At 40.8% G+C, this 20,957-nt stretch overlaps 1 protein-coding gene across 1 annotated transcript in view; it reads right to left on the reverse strand.

The window, feature by feature from the left end:
* The window catches only part of TRIM33 (tripartite motif containing 33), a 43,033-nt gene that overhangs the window by 20,796 nt on the left and 1,280 nt on the right, over positions 1–20,957 (reverse strand). Inside the window, exons 2-5 of the mRNA XM_031062894.1 lie at positions 8,118–8,236; positions 6,792–6,939; positions 4,137–4,269; positions 699–815 (exon numbers count right to left, since the gene is read on the reverse strand). Coding sequence (XP_030918754.1) covers positions 699–815; positions 4,137–4,269; positions 6,792–6,939; positions 8,118–8,236 — 517 coding nt within the window. The remainder of the gene's footprint in view (positions 1–698; positions 816–4,136; positions 4,270–6,791; positions 6,940–8,117; positions 8,237–20,957) is intronic.

Here is a 20,957-nt window from a genome sequence, read left to right on the forward strand (position 1 = left end):
AAAAATATTTTAATATTTCAACTTGTTACACAGTTATCAGAGGTCTGACTATGAAACGTAAAAATATTTTAATATTTCAACTGTTACAGTTGAAAATTTTAACACTGAATATTAAAATCCATTTAAAATATTGAATATTAAAATATTTTAATATTTCAACTGTTACAGTTTAAATTTTTAATACTGAATATTAAAATCCATTAAAAATATTGAATATTAAAATATTTTAATATTTCAACTGTTACAGTTTAAATTTTTAATACTGAATATTAAAATCCATTAAAAATATTGAATATTAAAATATTTTAATATTTCAACTTGTTACACAGTTATCAGAGGCCTTACTATAACATATAAAAATATTTTAATATTTCAACTGTTCTCTCACCTAAAGCTAACTTAAAAGAAATTACAGGATGGGTTTTCTTGCCTTTTTCATTCCTTTTTTTCTCCTCCATCCCCAAAGTGTAATGAATGTGTCACACCTTTGGTTCTATTCAAAGTTGTCACCAAAAACATAATCTTTAACATTTCTTGTAAGAACTTCCAAGAGATGCAGAGTCTTGTTCATAAAAATTATGAAAAGCAATTAAGATACAGAATTAACTCCATTGTGTTATTCCAGTCCCACCATTCATCTTACTGTGAGACTCATTAAAAAGGCAATGTAACAGCTGATCATTTTGGGGAAAACTCACCTATTTTGAACTTGGGCAGCTGCAAAATTTACATAATTCTTCTTCTCAAGAAGTTTGGCCAAGAGGTTCTCAATTGCACCCTTCTGGTTCTGAAAAGCTTCTTCCAGGAACTGGTACCTTTTCAACAGGCAAGAGAAGACACTGATTACCAAGGGACAGTGGGCTGCAACTCAGGTGCAAAGCCATGAAAGTTTGAAAAAATATGACTGAGAAAGAAAAAAAAACACTGAGAAAGAAACCACTGAGAAAGAAAACACTGAGGAAAAATCAGACTCTGAATCAGTGTGCAAAATGTTGAAACAAGTCCTTTGGTACTGGCCAGGAGACTGAACCTCTGTGGGAAATGATCAATTCCAATCACACAGGAATGCGATGCCTCCTTTCCCAGGATCCTCAGAATTTGATAAAGAAAGTGCACCAAAAGCTTAAACACAATTAAAGGATACCAAAAACAACCCCCTAAATTATCCCAAATTCCCCAGTTTTTCAGCTCATGTTTGACTGCATTAGTTTAATCTGAAGAAAATTTCCCTAGTAAAAAAACTTCAAGTTTTTCCACCTCTGCTGCTTCCAAGTGAAGAATTTTCCCTTCCAAGCTCTTCAACTGAACAGCTGCTATCAAAGGTACTTTCCATTACTTCATCTGAAAAGAGGGTAAGCACCAACATTGAGGGAAAATAACAGGATTAGGTGCCTTTTCCTAAAATATTGCAATTAAGAATGCCACAGAAGCAAAATGCCTCGGCTGAAAAATGGCCAAGTGGAATTAAAATTAAAGCAGCTCCATGAATTTCTGATCAACTGCTCAAAATCCAGGATTCCTAGCAGTCACTTGCTAAGTCTTGTCTTGGCAATAAATAAACTTCCTGCTTCTGAAATGTAATTTGTTAACAATAGGGAAAACTTAATGTCCCAGAACACCTTGGCAATGTTTTCCCAATATTCAAATTGGCAGAAAATTGCTGCAATTAATGAAGCATTTTATAAGGTGCATTAAAAACAATTTACAGCATCTTCCAAAGAAAATGAAGAAGAAATTAGTGTTGTCTTCTGTCACAGTGTAGAACATTACAATCCAAAGGAAAAGACTGTCTGGATTGTCAGCAAACTCACAGCAAGGCAGTTTTTATTTAAATGACTTACAACCATGATAACAGGGATTCAGACAAAGAACATCATTCACAACAAAAACAACTCCACTCCTGTTAATTCAGTTTGTACCAGCAACAGACAAATCTGGACCCCAAGATTTGAGATTCTTCATTCTCAGTGGTGGAATTTTGCTTTTTCTAAGAACAGTCTAAAGTTCTTGCAGACAAACAGCAGCACAAGATTTTAGATAGTACAATTAAAAAAAAAGTAGTATTGTTAAAGCCCAAAGACAGCAAAATTTGAAATGTTTGGGAGCTGCTGATTTTCTGAAATTATTTTCATAAAGTTGAAAATTATATTTCCACTAGAAGAAGTGAAAAATCTACGTGCAGCTTGTACTGCTAAAATTTTACTGTAGCTCTTGCTACAGCCAAAATCCTTTTCTTTTTCCAGTATTGCACTTCCAGATTCCCAAGTGTGTGGACTGGAAACAACCCAAATTAAGGAATCTCACAGCATCAGGCTGCTCAGAGAATTGTCAGCTTTCTACAGAATCCCCAGCAATCCCTGCCCTGACAGGGGTGGAACTGGATGATCTTTAAGGTCCCTCCCAACCCCAAACCATTCTGGAATTCTAAAATTGAGATTCTGATCACTGGACCATGGAGGTACAGAAATGGTGATTCACCCTCCTTTGGGGTAAAATATTAGGATTTCAGGTAAGAAGAAAACAGGGGATTAAAATAATTTTTTTTTTCCACTTGGCATGACTCTCCACAAAATCTCAGCTGTACTTCAGGCAGACAAAGCAGTGCCTTAACCATCTGTAATTCACACCTGCACTCAGAACCACATGGAAAGAGTATTTTGGAAAAAAAAATCATATTAATAACAACAAATTCTCCTTCTGGAAGAGCACAGGTAAGTAGGACAAGATCCACCTGTTAATCCATCAGCAACATGCACAGAACAGATGCAAAGAAATCAACTGGACCAAGTTAGTGAATATATCCCAGGAGAGCACCCCTTGTGACAAAGGAGTCATCCAGGGTATTTATGATCAAATCTATGAAAGAACAGAGCAGGAATATTTGAGGGTGTTAATATTTTAATAATAATAATAATTTCAAAAGTAAAAGTTTTCCACAGGCTGCTGTAGCAGTCTGAGAATAATCACTATTCTGAGAAAAACAGGAAAACAAGAAAAACAGAATACTAAATTCAGTATTACACCTTTAGAGAGAAGAGTTAAGGAAAAGCAGTGGTGCAGTAGTTGATAAATATGTATTATCCCCAGATTCTCTATTGTAACACTGCAAAATATTTGTTCAGACATTCAAACAGCTACATGACAGAGCTGCTAAAGAGCAGAAGTTGGAATGTTTCTTAAAGGGATTCCAACTCCTTTCCTAGCAGAGGCAAACCCAGCATTTCCTTTTACCTGGAATGAGGCAACTTTTAACCAACTAAACCCAAACCATTTTTCCCCTCTGCACAAGAAGAATATACTAATGTAAAAGGCAAAATTTAGACTTTCCTTTACAAAATTCTCCTAAAGACTGTTACACAACCAAAAATGCCCTTTCAGAAAATTCATTACCTCAGCCGTGACTCACTCTATCACTTTTGCTTCTTTTACAGCACCAGGTGTTCAGGGCTGCAGGAATTTCCAATCAAGTCCTGACCACAGTGATAGCACTGGGAACTGCCAGGCAAATGAACACCTGAATCACACCCAACCTCCTCAGCCCATCTTGGTTTAAATTTCATATTAGGGGACTTGACAAAACTCAACCAACTGACCAAGCCTCCATCACTCCACACAGGTTCTCTGTCACCATCACATTTTTTGAAAAATCTCTTTGCCCAGGATTTTTCTCCTGGGAAGCTGAAAAACCTCAGAGAAAAATGAAAACAATAATTATCTGATTTGCTTCTCCTTTGGACATTGTTTACCAGCAGGTGGTTGTTTGATTGGTTTCATGTGAATTGTTTTGATTTATTGGCCAATTATGATCAAGCTGTGTTGGGACTCTGGAAGGAGTCACAAGTTTTTCATTATTATCTTTTAGCCTTCTGTCTATATCCTTTCTATATTCTTTAGTATAGTATTCTTTAATATATTATAGATCATAAAATAATACATTAGCCTTCTAAGAACACAGAGTCAAATTCATCATTCCTCCCAAAAACTACCACAATTCTCTGCAAGGGATGGCTTCAGTCCAACCAGGGGTAAATGCAGCAGAATTTCCAACACAAGCAGCTCCCATCAATGCCACTTCATCCTCAGAGACAGCACAGCACAGGAGTTAAGAAATATTTCGAATATTTGTATATTTGTACCTGTGTTCTTTGTGCTCCAGTAACTGACAGTCTCTGCATGTCAGCCTGTCACAGGTTTCACAGAAAAGTTTTAACTGCTCTTGTTTGTGGACAGGGCAGAAAACAGGACGTTGACCAGATGCTCCCACGGCCTCTGTTTTTAAAAATAAACCATTTGTGCATTTTAAAATAAAATTGAAACAATCTGAAGAGCAAAACAACCTAACTAACTTCCAGCAACAACCAAGAACTTGCAAAGGCACCTCCAGATGTGCTCTCAGGCTGAGGTTACTGTGAGCACATCAGGTCAGGGGTTGCATTCGATGATCTCAGAGCTCCTTCCCAACCTCCATGACTCTGGGATTTACAGTGCCAGTGCTTTAGAGCTGTTTTCATTCTTTATATTAATTCATTTTGCTTTATTCATCTTTTCTCATGAGCACCCTGTAAGCTGCACACAAACACCAGCCCGGTGTACATGTGTTTATAAAGATTTAATTCCATACAATTTCACCTCTGACACACTGAAGGATGGCTCAAACCTTTCAAACCTTTTTAACCTTTTTTAAAGATTTTTTTAAAACCCTTTTTACCCCATGGGTTTTCCAGCTTATCCCTTCAAACACCTCATTTAGTCCCACAACTGAAGTAGGAACTGCAAAGCAAATGTTGCCTGTGTTAAAAGTTACCTAAACCCCCAAATAATGGCAAAAAATAGCTCTGGGTTTACTAGAAAAATTCTGTACAGTGTTCTGAAGATATTTTGAGCTTAGCAAAGAGGAAAGCAGCCTTTGGAAGGTACAGCAGGTAGGGTTTAAATTAATTTCCCTCACTCTCCAACGTTTCTGAAGCTGGTTATATCATGCAAGTTATTGTAAAGAAAGAGCTGATGAACCTACAGCTGCCACTCACTGAGAGAAATTTAAAGCCTCCAGGGCACATCTTTGAGTCTAAGAGGAAAAAAAAACCAATGAGCAGCCCTTCCCCACAATCACAATAAATTACATTTCTGATGGAAAGTTTATTTTACAAACTTCATTTTATACACTTTATATTTAAAATATTTTTATATTTTATATTATAATACAAAATGTTTTTATATTTTAAATATTTTAAAAATTTAGTTTAAACATAAAAAATATTTAGTTAGTTTAACTAACTAGTTAGTTAACTAACTAGTTAGTTTAATAATAGTTTATTTTATAAACTTTATAAACTTTCTGGTTTTGGAAATCACTTTTCAGCCCCTTCCCAGCAGGTATCAAAGGGAAAGCTGAGCTGTAATATCACATTGAAAATCCCAATCTAGCATTCCTTGTAAAAACATCAATAATTCTTTCTTGGGTCCTATAATTTGATTGAATTTAAGGGTTTCTCATCTGTGAGGCTTAATACATTGAATCTTAAATGGATAATATTTCTTATTAAAAATATTCATTGAGACATAAAGAGAAGCCTCTCCAAAATGAGGTTTATTTGACAGAGCAAATGAAATAAAATCCCTGTCTATAAGGACTAAGCTCAACAGCAAACTTTTTAACTATTAAACAATTTTTAGAAAGAAAAGTAATGTTTGTTCCTTTGAAAGGATACAACAAGACAACTATGGAGATCTTAATTAATTTTAAATTAATTTAAATGAAGAGAGCAAAGTGTTGAGATCTCTCTTCTTCAATGTGATCATTTTCAGACACATCCAGATTGTGGAGAACCTACAAGTCTTTAAATCAGAACTTTTAACCCATCTACAAATAGAATTTTCTAATCTAAAATCCAGATACCCCAGACCTGTTTGGAGAACATTTTCCACATTACCTCAACAGGCTATAAATGATAAAATCCAGATAGCCTGGACCTGTTCTGAGATGATTTTCCACATTACCTCAATAGGCTACAAATGATATATGATCAAAGAACAGGTCAAGAATTTACTTCTAATAAGGCTGCACACCTGAACAAACCCTACACACACTTCACATATTAAATCTTGCTCACTGACAGATTAAACCTGAAATAAAATTCCACATTTACTCAGCAATATCAATACAAAGTAACACCATATATTGAAGGTAACTATATAAAATATATAGTTATAACTATTTAACTATATAAATTATGTAACTATATAACTATATAAAATATATAACTATATAAAATATATTGCTATAACTACTAAACTCTATAGATTATATAACTATATAAACTTATATATACATTTCTACAGGGAGAACTATAATTGCTTCTCATAACAAAATACAACAAAATGGGTAATTTAATTTCCTTGGACAATGGATAAGATTAAGAATATGCCACTGCTCTCCAGGTTCCAGTCCCTCCATTTAGTTACTTGTTCTATTAAACAATCTAATTCTACTAATTTACTAATCTAGCATTCTACTAATCTAGAATTCTACTAATCTAGCAAGATTATTAAGAATGGATCTAAATCCTTTCCAAATGCATTGGACATCAACTGCACAAAGCATCATTGTTATAAATTTAATTCTTCCTCTATTTTTACAGCTACTAATTTTGCACTGGTAACTTTTTTACTGCACTTTTCCCAAATCCTGGGGGGGAAACACGCAGAGCTGGTTGTTACCCCCATCATTTTTTTAACATAAAAAGAGAAAAGGCTTTTGGAACAGGCAGGACAAAGTGACACCCAACACTCACCTGAGGACACATCCTCTTTTTTCCTGATCATGTGGTCCTTAGTGAACTTCACTCGCTGGTGAGCCTCGATGCAGGTCTTACACAGCCACTCCCCACACTCCACACAGAAGCCCACAGCACTGGCATTGTCCTCACAGCTGGTGCACACCTGGGGGGAACAGAAACCAGAATTGTGCTGGGAGCCTCAGGGAGCAGAAAGGGTTGGGGGGAAAATGCACCAGGATTGTTCTAGGGAGAGCTGACAGACCCAGAATTCAGAGAAGGGGTGGGGAAAAATGCACCAGGATTGTTCTGGGGAGAGCTGACAGGACCAGAGAGCAGAAAGGGGTGGTGAAAAGGCACCAGAATTGTTCTAGGGAGAGCTGTCAGACCCAGAATTCAGAGGAGAGATGGGAAAAAGTGCCAGAATCATCCTGGTGAGCACTGACAGCCCCAGAGAGCAGAAAGGGTTGGGGGGAAAAAGCACCAGAATCATCCTGGGGAGCACTGACAGCCCCAGAGAGCAGAAAGGGGTGGTGAAAAGGCACCAGAATGGTCCTGGGGAGCACTGACAGCCCCAGAGAGCAGAAAGGGGTGGTGAAAAGGCACCAGAATGGTCCTGGGGAGCACTGACAGCCCCAGAGAGCAGAAAGGGGTGGTGAAAAGGCACCAGAATGGTCCTGGGGAGCACTGACAGATCCAGAGAGCAGAAGAGGGGGGAGGAAAAGGCACCAGAATTGCTCTAGGGAGCACTGACAGACCCAGAGAGCAGAAAGGGTTGGGGGGAAAAAGCACCAGAATCATCCTGGGGAGCACTGACAGATCCAGAGAGCAGAAGAGGGGTGAGGAAAAGGCACCAGAATTGTCCTGGGGAGCACTGACAGGACCAGAGAGCAGAAAGGGTTGGGGGCAAAAGGTACCAAAATTTTCCTGGGGTGCAATGGCAGACCCAGAGAGCAGGAAGAGGAGGGGAAAAAGCACCAGAGTCATCCTGGGGAGCAGTGACAGCCCCAGAAATCAGAGCAGGGCTGGGGAAAAGCCACCAGCATTGTCCTGGGGAGCACTGACAGGACCAGGAATCAGAGGAGGGGTGAGGAAAAACCACCAGCATCATCCTGGTGAGCACTGATGTCCCAGAAATCAGAGCAGGGTTGGGGAAAAAACACCAGAATCACCCTGGGGAGCTCTGAGAGCCCCAGAGAGTGGAGGAGGAGTGGGGAAAAGCCACCAGCATTGTCCTGGGGAGCACTGACAGGACCAGGAATCAGAGGAGGGGTGAGGAAAAGGCACTTAAGGAGAAGTGGCAGCCCCAGAGCAGAGGCTGGGGCAGGCAGGAAGGTTCCTTACCTGCTCTGACTTCTCATCAGAGCTGCTGGGGCTCTCCGAGGTGTCCTTCACAAAGTAATTGTCCACCAGGTCGATCTGCCGGCACTCCTGGCGACAGATGGGGCACCTGATCACCCCCACTGCAAAACACAGCACAAAACAGGCTCTCAGGGCAGCAAAACACAGCACCCCACTGTAGTCCCACATTTCACAGAGAAAAGCAAGGCACAATTCTTCTCAAGAATATTTCTAGGTTTCACGTTCTCTGGACATCAGAGAAAGAAAACACAATTCTTATCATTTGCTGTGCCTGTGTTTGTGCAAAAGTAGAATGCAATATGGAGATTGTTTACCCAAAGATGGTGTTTTGTTTCCTTGGCCTGTCAGGGCCAGGTGTGTGTGTGTGTGTCAGGACTGAGGGTGACAATCACGAGATTCTGGGCAGTGTGCAGAGTTGAGTGCTTGGCAGATTCAGTTTTAGATTTACAGAATACTATAGTATAATAAAGTAATTAATTAGCCTAGAATAATATAGTATAATAAAGTAATTAATTAGCCTTCTGATATCCATGGAGTCAGATGCATCATTTTCTCTCCCCTTTGTCAGGACACTCAGCACTGCAATCCCCCACAGGCTCTCAGGGCAGCAAAACTCACAGAAAACCTGCCCAGAAGCACCAAACACAAAGCAAACTCCTCCTCTCACCTGGGTAAAGGATTCCAGGTTGGCATTGTCATTAAAAACCAGCCATTACAGGTGTGGAACAGGTGTCACTCCCTCAACCAATCCCAAAATACCCCACAGACCTCTACAGAAAAGGATGCCCCACCTAGCTGGGGATTTCCCTAATTTCCCCATCATGCTCAGTTTTTCCTACTTATTTCTTCCCAAAAAAATCCTATCTTTTCAGCAAAGTAATTTGTTGTCCCTAAACAAATATTTAATTTTTTTCCCTTGCTGATTTTAGATAACAAAACTCAAGATATTTGGTTTTTTTAGATTATTTTTCAGAACAGTCTATGGTCCAGCCTGTCCCAAGACAAGCATTAAGAGGGCTGTGCCCAGATAGGTGGGGTCATTTCAGGGATGCTCCTGAAAATGCCACAGTGTGTCTCAGTGCTCTCCCAGGTAGATTTCAAATATAATCTATTTCCATGAGGTCAGGGAGGCAGATGAAGCAATAAAACACCAGGATCCTGCTTTGTTATCCTTTGTAATCACTAAATTAGTTTTAAATCCTCAGCAGAACTGCAAAGGAGTTACTACACGAAGCAAATTGACATTTGAAGATGTCTATGAACAGCCCCCATAAAGGTTTGAAAACCTATTTATAACTTAGGTAGTGGCTCACACTTCACTGTAGTGTCATTGGATCTTAAATCAAATTTCTATACAATTTATTGAGAATATAATCTTCAAGAAGCTTTCCAAGCCATTGGGTATTTTTACACACTAAAACAACGTTGAGAAGTGTAATTAAATGATGCTCAGCTCCTTTGTGGATATTCAATTAGGACAGCAGGACTTATTTCAGGGAGATTAATTACATTAGTAGTGGAGTAGCATTAATTTTTTCAAGTGCTAAAATTAATGATGGCTTCAGAACACAGGAGATTCACGGCAGAGCAACAATAATCCAACTAAAAATTCTCTGTCTCATCAAACCAAACACATCTCAAAAGCAGGATATGAAAAATAACCAGTACTGCAGCAGCTGCACATCCAAGAGCTTTCACACACAGTGAAACCTTCCCCATATGCAGAACTTTGAGGTTTTCTGACAACTGAGAGACAAAATTCTGTAGGGAATGCCACTGAAAGCCATCCAGCAGCTGATGTGTATAGACTACAGAACAAAAATTTCAGATATTTACCATTAAAACTACTCCATCCAAACCAAACCAAACCTAAACTTCATTAGCTGTGTTGCCTTGGGTCAAACAAACAAAATATTTCAGGAAAACAACAAAACAGGAGAAGCTCAAGATCTGTAATCTCTAGACATCAGAAAAGTCAAATTCTACAGATGAAAACCCCTTCCTGTAAGGCAAATTTGGGTTGCTTTTTAAGTAACCAAACCAATGAAAGCTTGAATGAAATCAAGCCTTTTGATCCAAGTGGCTGGATTCTGGCCAGGGGTAATCCAACACCCAATTTTTGCACCTCCACATTCAAATAAAACCTGCAAACAAAGAGCCCCCAGTGTTCTGCACAAACCTCAAGAGATCCAAACTCAAATTCAAGGCTTTGCCATTCTCATTTAGCACATTACACTCCTTTTTCACATCTCAACACCCTTTATTTCCAACAGCAGCTTTCCAATAATGTATGAGCCACTAAACATCTCATATCCTGGTCTTTTAATCTAATAAAAACCAAATTACTGCAGCAGCATTTGTACTAGAAACAAATGTATTGAAAAGATACGGATGTGGCTAATTTTGTAAGGCAGGAGGGAAAAGTGGAGAAAATCACACTGAAATAGCATTTACATAGAAAAAAAGATTCTTAGCTGTCAAAACTTGAGATAATTTGTGAGCTAATAAAGTTTATTGCAAAAAGTTTATTGAGAATGTATTTTAGGACAAACTAAAATTCAAATGTTTATATAACCTCTGTGAAAAAAAAAAAGCTTTCATTGTCAGTTTCAATTTTAAAAAAACTTACTTAAAAAACAGAAGTAAATACAGAAGTATCATCCTATTTATACTCCAGCAGAATTTACTACGTTGTTTTTCTGCATCAAACAAATCAAACACATTGGTCTTGGTACAAACATTCCCACTGTAACTCTGCTTTCCAAAAGCATTAGCACAGAGTAAAAACTACTGTTTAAAGATCAATTTTATTTTTCCAATCACAAGTGAATTTAAGTAAGACATATTCATACAAATTCTGAAGGTCAGACTGGTTTATGACCTCCTTCAATCCTAATTATTACCCTCGAGATTTCCAATGTCCTCAGAGATGGCTTCATATGATTTTTGAGCTGTAAATTGTTGCTGCAGAGGTCAAGAGCAGCACTGAAGCAAAGAACTGAGAAAAGGGGAAGTTTCTTTCAGGAAGTTCTGACCACACCACGTGAAACCCTGCACAGGGGCTGAAACCCTTTGTGCAGCAGTTCCTTTGTGCCTTACAGAACTGTCACCAACAGCCTGCCCTCAGCATTAACTGCAGCAACACAGTTCTGCTCCAGGTCCCCAAAACAGAACAATTCAGCACCCCCAGGTGCTGCTGTGGATATCACACTTGCATGAAGAAATTCAGGGAGAATCATCCTTTGGACCTAAAAAGGCCACAGGAATTTATGAACTATTTTACAGATAACGCGAATGGGCTTTCAAGCTTCTTTAGTTGTATTTTAGAGGACCAATATTGCTCATTTTTCCATTTGTTTCTATAACAAGACCTGTAATAACCATGAGTTCCAACCAAAAATAACATTAATAATAATATTACTAACAACTAAAAATACTCATTACCCCTCTTCCAGAACTCTCTGCACCACATTTCCCCTTCCTTTATGCCCTATTCCCAATTATTATATCCTATTCCCAATTAATGATGCAGTTCAGATCAGATTCTGCTTTTGGTCCCACATTTCTGCAGAACAGCACCCTACAAACTTCACCAGCCACCCCCAAGGTGCTGCTGTGGATATCAGCACTTGCATGAAGAAATTCAGGGAGAATCATGCTTTGGACCTAAAAGGCCACAGGAATTTATGAACTATTTTACAGGAGCTGCAGATAACAGGAGTGGCATCCAAACTTCTTTAGTTGTACTTTAGAGGACCAATACTGCTCATTTTTCTACTTGTTTCTATCACACACATCAAGACCTGTAACAACCATGAGCTCCAACCAAAAATAATTAATAATAATAAAATAAAAATAAAAATAATAAATTAATAGTAATAAATTAGTAATAATAAATAATAGGTAAGAATAACACTAACAACCAAAAATACTCATTACCCTTCTTCCACAACACTGCACCACATTTCCCCTTCTCTTATACCCTATTCCCAATTAATGATGCAGTTCAGATCAGATTCTGCTTTTGGTCCCACACTTTTTTGCAGAACAGCCAAAATATTTCCAATCACACACATTCCCTGTCCCCCATGTGCTGCCACACACAGCACTCAGCCCAAATGGAGTTTGGTTTTTCCTTTCACCCTGCCTAAAGGGAGAAGCAGGAATAGTTTCCTATCCAGTTTTTGGGTTTTTTTTTTTCCAGTTTTCCTATCTGGAAAATTGGATTGCCAGTCTCCAGTGGGGCAGGCAGGAAAAGCCTGGCACTGCCAGCCCTGCTCAAAGGGAGATGGGTTTCACCTGCTCACCTGAGCCATCCCTCCCTGCCAGGACCTGTGATTGAGGGAGAAAGAGGAGACTCCCATGGGGTCTCCTGAGCCTTTCAGGAGCTGAGGAGCAGCACAAAGCACTGAGAGAAACCCAGGAATGTGCTCAGGGATGGATGTGTAGGAGCTCCAGGAACCTGCCCCTGGGAGCAGCACGTTGCTGGGAGCTGGAGCAGAGCCCACACTGCTGGAAATGGGAATTTTGGGACATCCCAGGAATGCTCCCTGTCCTGGGAAAGGCTGCTCCTGCCCAGTGGGAGCCCCTCCTGCAAGGCAGGAGCAAGGGTGAAACCAGTAACACAAAAAGAACCTTCCTGGAGCTCCAGGACCTGCCCTGCCCACCAAAGGAGCCCAGGAGAAGGTTCTGTCCCAGCAGCACACAGATTTCACTGTCAAGTTACACAACTGCAGGCACATCTCCTTAAACTGCAAATTAGATCTCCTGATTTGCCCAAGACTTTAAGAACACTAATGAGAGCAGCATCTCTGTAATCCTTTTAACTGCTTATGGTGGAGATAAAGCACACTGAGCCAGACCACAGACATCAAAGCATGTCAGAAAGCACCAAACTGAAGTAAACTCAGGAGGAAAGTTGATTTTGTTTTCCTAAAAACAGAAAGATTGCTAAAAACCCTGCTAAAAATCCAGCAGCAAATCACTATGGAACACTGCAAAAACCTTCACATTTCAAGTGGAAGCTGCTTTTAATCTACCACTCCCAACTCACACCTAAAGCTGCAACACAAGTATTTTTCTTAATTGTAACTCAGAACTCTCCTAATATCTTTTATATATTTATACCTTTTTATATATTTAAGTTTAACACTTCCCAAGGGTAACTATGTTCCTCTGAACACATCTCAAAACAGGTCATTTTTTCAACAGGTTTCATCTTGAATTAGTTTCAATAAGACAAGTATTAAAAACCTGCTTAGAATTGCTTTCTCCAGGCTGACATATCAATACCAACAACACTAAAACACTGCCAAATTTCAAGGATGGTTGATTTCTCTGTATTTCCAGTCCTGTAGGATTAAAACAGAGAGATTCATGTCAACTTTTTGCCTACTGTCCCCACTCCAGCTTGATATTCAGGAATCAGTGTGTGTTCAATCATACCCATTGATTTAGCACCAGAAAAAAACTGGAATTTTCTGAATCTCCTTTGCTCCCTACCCACCCTTCTGGGCACTTCCTTCTGGAATTCCCTCAGATGTTTGAGAGACCAGCTGTACAACAACAAGGTTCCCTGAGCCAGTAAGAATTAACCTGTTTCCCCACCAAACCCACCTACAGCCATCCTCTTGATCTGGTTTTTTAGTTTTTGTTTACAAACATTACAGAAGCCTCCAGCCCTGAGAGAGAAGAGGGAGGTGGGGTGAAAGGAAAGGGGAACACACACAAGGAGCCAAGGAAATTCATCTACTGCCTAAACCCACCACAGCAGCCAAGGCAAAATAAGGAACTTTTATAAGAAGCACCACACTGAGGGCTCCACATTCACTTGCTGGCTTCAAGTCCAAGCTGACTTTCAACACATCACAGCCCAACCCAACCCCACTGAAATCTCACAAAGATTTCAAAGAGAAAGAGATTTCAAGAGAACAAAAAGCAATAATGGAATAATTAAGAGAGTTATTGATCTGAATGAGGATGGCATGGATCTGATGAGATCATGGACATGAACAAGGGAGGGCAGATCATGCACAAGATGTGTGAGATCCAAAAATCCCTTTGCACCTCAGCAGCACCAATGGATCCTCTCCATCACTGGGACATCACAGTGAGTCTTTCCAGCAGTTCAAATTAATAAATTCAAAGTTTGAATGACCCCAAACATTCGTGTTCCTAAACACCTCTGTTTACATAATAGAATTCCTATTTCTGTAAGATTCAGCTCTGATGTGTACCACAAAAATCTTTATCAATTTCTTAGATGCTTCATAACATTTCGAGTACTGAAACTATAAAAAAAAAAAAAAAAGAGAATAAATAAGTAAGTTTGACCTCAATACCCTAAAATAAAATGTTTGAAGTGTGTTACGGACAACAAGTTGAACAGGAGCCAACAGCAGATCTTTCAAAAGACAGCAATGTGTTGCAGGACAAGGACAGCCATCCCTCCTTGTGGGAATCCGAAATACAGAAATTTCCACAGACACTGAAGGGTTTGATCTGCAGCCTTGAGAGAAGCTTAGATTGATGTAAAAATACAACACAGAGATATTTAGCAGAAAAATCATAAACTTATGTTTCTATAGTTGTAACTAAGAATATGCCTTAAGTGAGAAACTGTATTGATAAGAGGGTGAAGGGTTTATAATGTAGGGGTGGGGTTGTACAGAATAAGGTGAGAGTTCAGAAGTTATAATAGAAACATAGGTGGGCCTGTGAGTAAAAAGCCCATTAGATAAAAATATCTGCAGAGCAGTAGAAGTAAGTAAAGGTGATAGGTCAGAAAAGCAAAATAAACCCAGCAACAACTGTCTGTTGGGTTAGAAAGTTCTGTATTACCTTATAACAAAAAGTCTTATGACTGCTCTTGAGCTATGGCTGAATGCTTGCTCCTCTAAAATCTCACAGCCTCTGAGACTGATGTTCACTGAGCAATAAACTGTTTTAGCTTGAAAATAGTTCCATCCCTTCATTACTAGCAGTGACAATGATACCTCCTCCTGCTCAGCACTTCAGGAGACCACACTGGGCCAGTACAGGGCTCCCAGTACAGGACAGCTCCCAAACTGGGCAAACCCAGCAGCGGTGAGCCAAGGGCCCAGGGCTGGAGCTCACAGGGGTGAGGAGAGAACTGAGCACTGCCTGTGGGGCAGGGGCAGAGCCCAGGGTGCACAGCAAGGGACAGACAGTATCACTGTCACTGCTAAAAATGAAGGGATGGGACTATTTTCAAGCTAAAATGATTTATTGCTCACATAAACATCAGTCTCAGAGGCTGTGAGATTTTAGAAGAGCAAGCAGTCAGCCATAACTCAAGAGTAATCACAAGTTTCTTTGTTACAGCCCAATATAGAACTTTCTAAACCAATGGACAGTTGTTATAGGGTTTATTTTGCTTTTCTGACCTATCACTTTTTCTTACTACTGGTGCACTAAGGATACTTTTTTGTCCAGTGGCTTCTGTCTCACTTGCACACAGATGCTTCTATTATAACTTCCAAACTCTCAGCTTATTCTGTGCAACCACACCGCTATGTTATAAACCCTTCACCATGTTATCAATACAGTTTCTCACTTGAGGCATATTCTTAATTACAGATATAGAAACATAAGTTTATTATTTTTCTGCTAAATGTCTGTGTGTTGTATTTTTACATCAATCCAAGCTTCTTCTAAGGCTGCAGATCAAACCCTTCAGTGTCTGTGGAAGTTTCTGTTTTTCTGATTCCCCCAGGAGAGTGCCAGCAGGACCAAAGGGATTTCTGCTCCCCAGGGTCCAAGGAGGATGGTCCAGCACTGCTCACCCCAGCACAGCTGGAGCAGGCTGCAGGAACCTCCTGTCACTGCTGTCACCAGAGCAGCTCTGGCAGGGCTGGGCACACCTTACCCTGCCACCCCACCCCTGCCCACTCCAACCAGTTTGGGCCAAAGAATGGCTTCAAATTCTGCTGATACACGGGAGACAGCAATGAGCACAAGCCTGAAACCATCACATCATCCCCTGACAATCAACCTCCCAAAACCCAATTTCTGTTGAGCAAGCAGCACCATTTGAGACATCTGGTTCCACACACAGCCCTGGGCTGGGGGCAGGACCACACTGATTCCCCCACAGAAATACTGAGTGACTGGAGATAATTAAAACCCTCTCAGATGTTTACACTGTTACAAATGATGGCTCAGGTTTAGCTTTTCTATTTTTCAGGTTCTGTGCTGCTTTAGTGTGTGGGTCTGGGCTTCATATTAGGGGATGGAGAGCTCTGTGCACAGAGCAGGGAGACAAAACAATTCCTCCTCTAGCTGGGGACCAAGGACAAATGATCCAAATCTCAGGCCCAAGAGCACAAACAACGTGGGCTGAAGAGAGAAAAAGAAGAAGGATGGGACTTCATGGAGTAAAGCTGTAATTGGACAATTAACTGCAATATGCAAATGGACTAAAACTTATAAAAGTGAGAGACTCTGTGACCGTTTGTGCACTTTGTGGCCATTTGGGTTCATCTTGGGTTCATTTCCTGACCATTTTGGTTCATCTTGGGTGTAGCCCAGGCTGGGCTCTGGTGCTGCCCAAGGTGGATCCATTGAGGCTTTTAATAAATCCCTGCTTTATTCTGTAACTCTGTCTGGTCTCTGGTCTAGCTCAGCCTTCTCAAGGCATCACAATGACAACGAAACTTCCCAGTTCAGGAAATATTTGCAAGCACTTGTGCAATCCAGTAACTCCAGCTTCCCTTCTGGGCTCAGGTTTGGCAGGGAATCAGCCCCCTCAGGAATGAATCTCTGCCAGGTCCCATTGATTGGGTGACAACTCCAATAGTAGTTACTCCACAATATTGTCCATAATATTTATTTCTCTTAGCACTGCAACGGTTCAAGCATGTTTCTGCACAGCCATACATCAAAACCCTGCTCTAATTTCAGTGATTAGACCTTGAAACAAACGCTCACAGGTCAAGGGAGTGATACAATCAGATTGAAATCTGTCAGAATAAAAATACATTTTAAAAAATTACCTGCATTCAAGGTCTACTCCTAGCTCAGCTTTTTGGTTTTTGAACAATCCTTGACTATATTGCAATTATCACACACTGAACTGACAATACTTTATATTTAATAAGAAAAAAAAATTTACAGCTGCCACAGATATTAATTCTTACAAAAATAACACACACCTTAATGTTGTCTGATGGAAATATTTTACAATACACTATTAATTTAAACTGAAATTTAAGTTTCACAGCAAGATTTTTAGTAAGTCCAGAATGTGAACTGAACATTTTCCAGGACTCAGCATATATTCCTGAGCCTCACTTATGAGCACAGGAGAAAAGTAAAGAATCAAAAGAGTTCAGGTGATGTCTACTCACATCCACTTTAATAAAACTTAAGGTGCTGCATTTACACAGCTTAAGGAGCCTTATTTGATGCAGGAATTTTCATTCTTCTAGACTGAAAATACAGTAACTACCACCAAACTCAGTGTAAGGGACATGTCACATCCTCATACACATCAGACCTTTTATATTCTCCTTTCACAGCAAATTTAAAAAGCAAAAAACTTCAAGTGTGATTAATACAAAACAGCAACACTGGGTACAGGAGCTGAATATCAAACCCGTTTCTGGTACCACACATCACAGCTCTGGGTAGTAAATGTGTTGTTCCTCAGTTTACACACACAACCAACTGTGGAGGTTTTTCAGCTCATTTGGTTTTTCAGCCTAATTGGAATTGTGACATTCCCAAGGAGCTGGGAGAGCCCCAAGCTCTCTCTACTGAGATAATCCTCTTTAGAGAGATTGGAAATATCTCATCCAGGCAGTGAAACCACAAAACAACCTCACCTCCAGGAGCAGGGGCAGCAGGGGGTGCAGGAGAAGTTGTTTTACAGTTTCTGTTACAGTCTGAAATCAGGGATTTTTTCAGAATACTGTGATACAAATGCAGGAATTTCCTTAAGTAAACTAAACCTAAAAAGAGGAGTCCAGTTGGACAGCTGAAACATCACTACAAAACCATCCATCCACCAAATAAAATGCACATTCCCATAACCAATTTAGAAATTAAACTGAATATATGATACTTTTCATGTTAAACAAATGCGTATGTTTTAAATATATAAAACAAGAATCTTCTATTTTTTCCCTACAAAAATGTAATCAACCAGCAAAATAAACATTTTTCACCAGCAAAACAGGTATGACCCACCAAGAACTTGTTTTTAATACAGCAAACCACAACTTCAGCTAATTCTTTTAGGCTTTAGTCAGGGGTTCTCTAACTTTTAGAAGTTGAGATGATTCTTCTGCCTTCTTTAGCAGTGGCTCTGCAGGGAGTGGGAGCCTGGCAGGAGCAGAGATGCTGATCCAGACCCAACTCTCCAGAAGGGCAGGGGAGGTGCTGTCACTCAGAGAATTGCTCTGGGGCACCAACCTCACACTCCATTTCCACAGTTTTTACCCAATAAATACACTTATCTACTGTTTTAAGTCCTGACAGCTCTCACTGAGCAAACCCTCAAACTAATTAAGAAAGCAACCAGGAAAATATCACGTGTACTTTTGTGGTTTATGTGAAGAGATGCTGAAATATAGCAGGGACACAATCCAGCAGTGAGAGCCTGCAGCAAAGTGTAACCTGCCTCAGGTACAGCTACAGGTGCCACTTCTCTTTAATTCTTCCTTCATGAAAAAGCACCTGCTCGTCATGAAGGAGACTTGAGCATCAGCAGAAGTGGAAGTAACACTTCACACTTTGTGACTACCAGAAGAGGGAAGGAACCTGTGTGACTAAGCACTGTGGTGCCTCTCAGGAGGCTCAGAATGTCCATTTTCTGTCTGATTTACTGGTAACCATCTCCTGTGCCACCCAACTGATTCCACCCTCAAGGCGCAGAGAGCTGCCCACAAAAATGCTTCTGCAGGTCCATGGCCCATCCTCAGCTGAGGATGAGCCAATCCTGCCATATTTCAGAGTGTACTTTTAATCCCAACTGGAAAAGTACCAAATATAAAAGAAACAAATTAGTTCTTGAGGAGATTCCCTCTAGAAATTGGAAATATTTGCATCCAGCCAAATTTTGGCCCAAGAGCATTTCCTACTTTCCTAAGGAAACAGAGATTAAACACCCAGAGACACCAGGATATAGGTGCCAGTTCCTGTACTGGTGCAGGCTGGGGTGACACCACAGCTGGATCCACAGCCCTACAGGACAATCCCACAACAGCACCTCTGTTGGAAGGCATCTCTGCAGATCACCCAGTCACCTGGAGCAGGTGACTCAGGAATGTGTCCAGGTGGGTTTGGAATGTGTCCAGAAAAGGAGACTCCACCCCTTCCCTGGGCAGCTGCTCCAGGGTTCTGCCACCCTCCACAGCAAGAATTTCTTTCTCATTCAGGTGGAACTCCTTGTGTTATAACTTATGGCCATCGCTTCTTGGCCTGCCCTGGGCACCACTGAAAAGAGCCTGACACCATCCTCTGAGCCAGCCTGGAAATATTCCTACAGATCGATGGGATCCCCTCTCAGACTTCCCTTCTCCAGACTAACCAGGCCCAGCCCTGCAGTCTCTCCTCACATCAAAGACTCTCCAGTCCCCTGCACCTTGCTCACATCACCTAAAACTTTTTATTGCAACAGCCTAAACACAAACTCTTTCTACACCAAAGCACACCAGCAAGAATTCTTAAAATGTGTACAACAAGAAGTGATATTCCAGTTTGTACTCAGTGGTTCCCACACTGTATTTAATACATCATCTTTTTAACACCAATGAACTTCCTAAGATCACATCCTAGATGGACTTCTGAACAGTCTGGATGAAAAAATCTCTGCCAAGCCAGATTAATTCCTTCTCTGGGGAACACAGGAAGGGCTTGAGTGCAAAGATGTCACCAAACGAGGTCTCCCTGACCAGAGAGCCCATTTAGGACCTGCAAAACCACTTACCAGGGCCCTACTTTGCTCTGTACACACAGCCCGTGAGTCACCCCATCTAAAGCTCCTGAAGCTTTTCAGTTCCATCTTTGAACACATATTAGAAAAGAAAAATCAAACCCGGGCTGTGGTTCTGCTAAGAGCAGGTGGAAGGAGCAGCGTACTCCTGTTCCCTGGTACAAGCTCTGTAGAGGCAGAGCTGACAAACAGCAGTGCAAAGTTTTATCTGCTCTCAGCAAAGCAGGGGCAGTGCACACAGCGTTCCCACCCGGGCAGGTAACACTGCAACAAGAGTGAATCTCAATTGAACCAGACACGTTTTACCCCAGCGCTGGAGAAGCCAGCAGCTGCCCACCCCCGCTGTGTCACCGCTGAGAGCCAACACAAAACACACAGGAGGAGAGAATGACAGAAGATTTGGGGTTGGAAAGGGCCTTTAAAGGGCATTAGTGCAACCCCCCTGTCACGGGCAGGGACATCTGCGATTCGAGCAGGTTGCTCGGAACCTGGTCCAGCCTGACACTGAAATGTTTCCACCACCTCCCTGAGCAATTTGTTCCGATGTTTTAACACCCTCATGGTAAACATTTCTTCCTTACACTTCACCTAAACCGATCCTGCTCCAGTTTAAAACCATCACCCCCAGTCCTATCGCAACAGGTGCCACTAAAAAACTCTGTCCTTATTTTTATCACCGACTCCCTTTAGGCACCGAAAGGGGCTTTGGGATCCCAAAGGTTAGGGTTAGGGCCAAAAAAGAGAGCTTCTCTTCTCCAGAACATCCCAATCCCCTCAGAGCTGAGCTGCTCCACCCCTCCGACCAACTCTGCCCGCTCCAACAGGTCCGTCCTTCCCGGGACGGAAAGCCCCGGCCGCGATCCGCG

The sequence above is a fragment of the Geospiza fortis genome, unplaced genomic scaffold, assembly GCF_000277835.1.
Source record: "Geospiza fortis unplaced genomic scaffold, GeoFor_1.0 scaffold391, whole genome shotgun sequence".
Lineage (NCBI taxonomy): Eukaryota > Metazoa > Chordata > Aves > Passeriformes > Thraupidae > Geospiza > Geospiza fortis.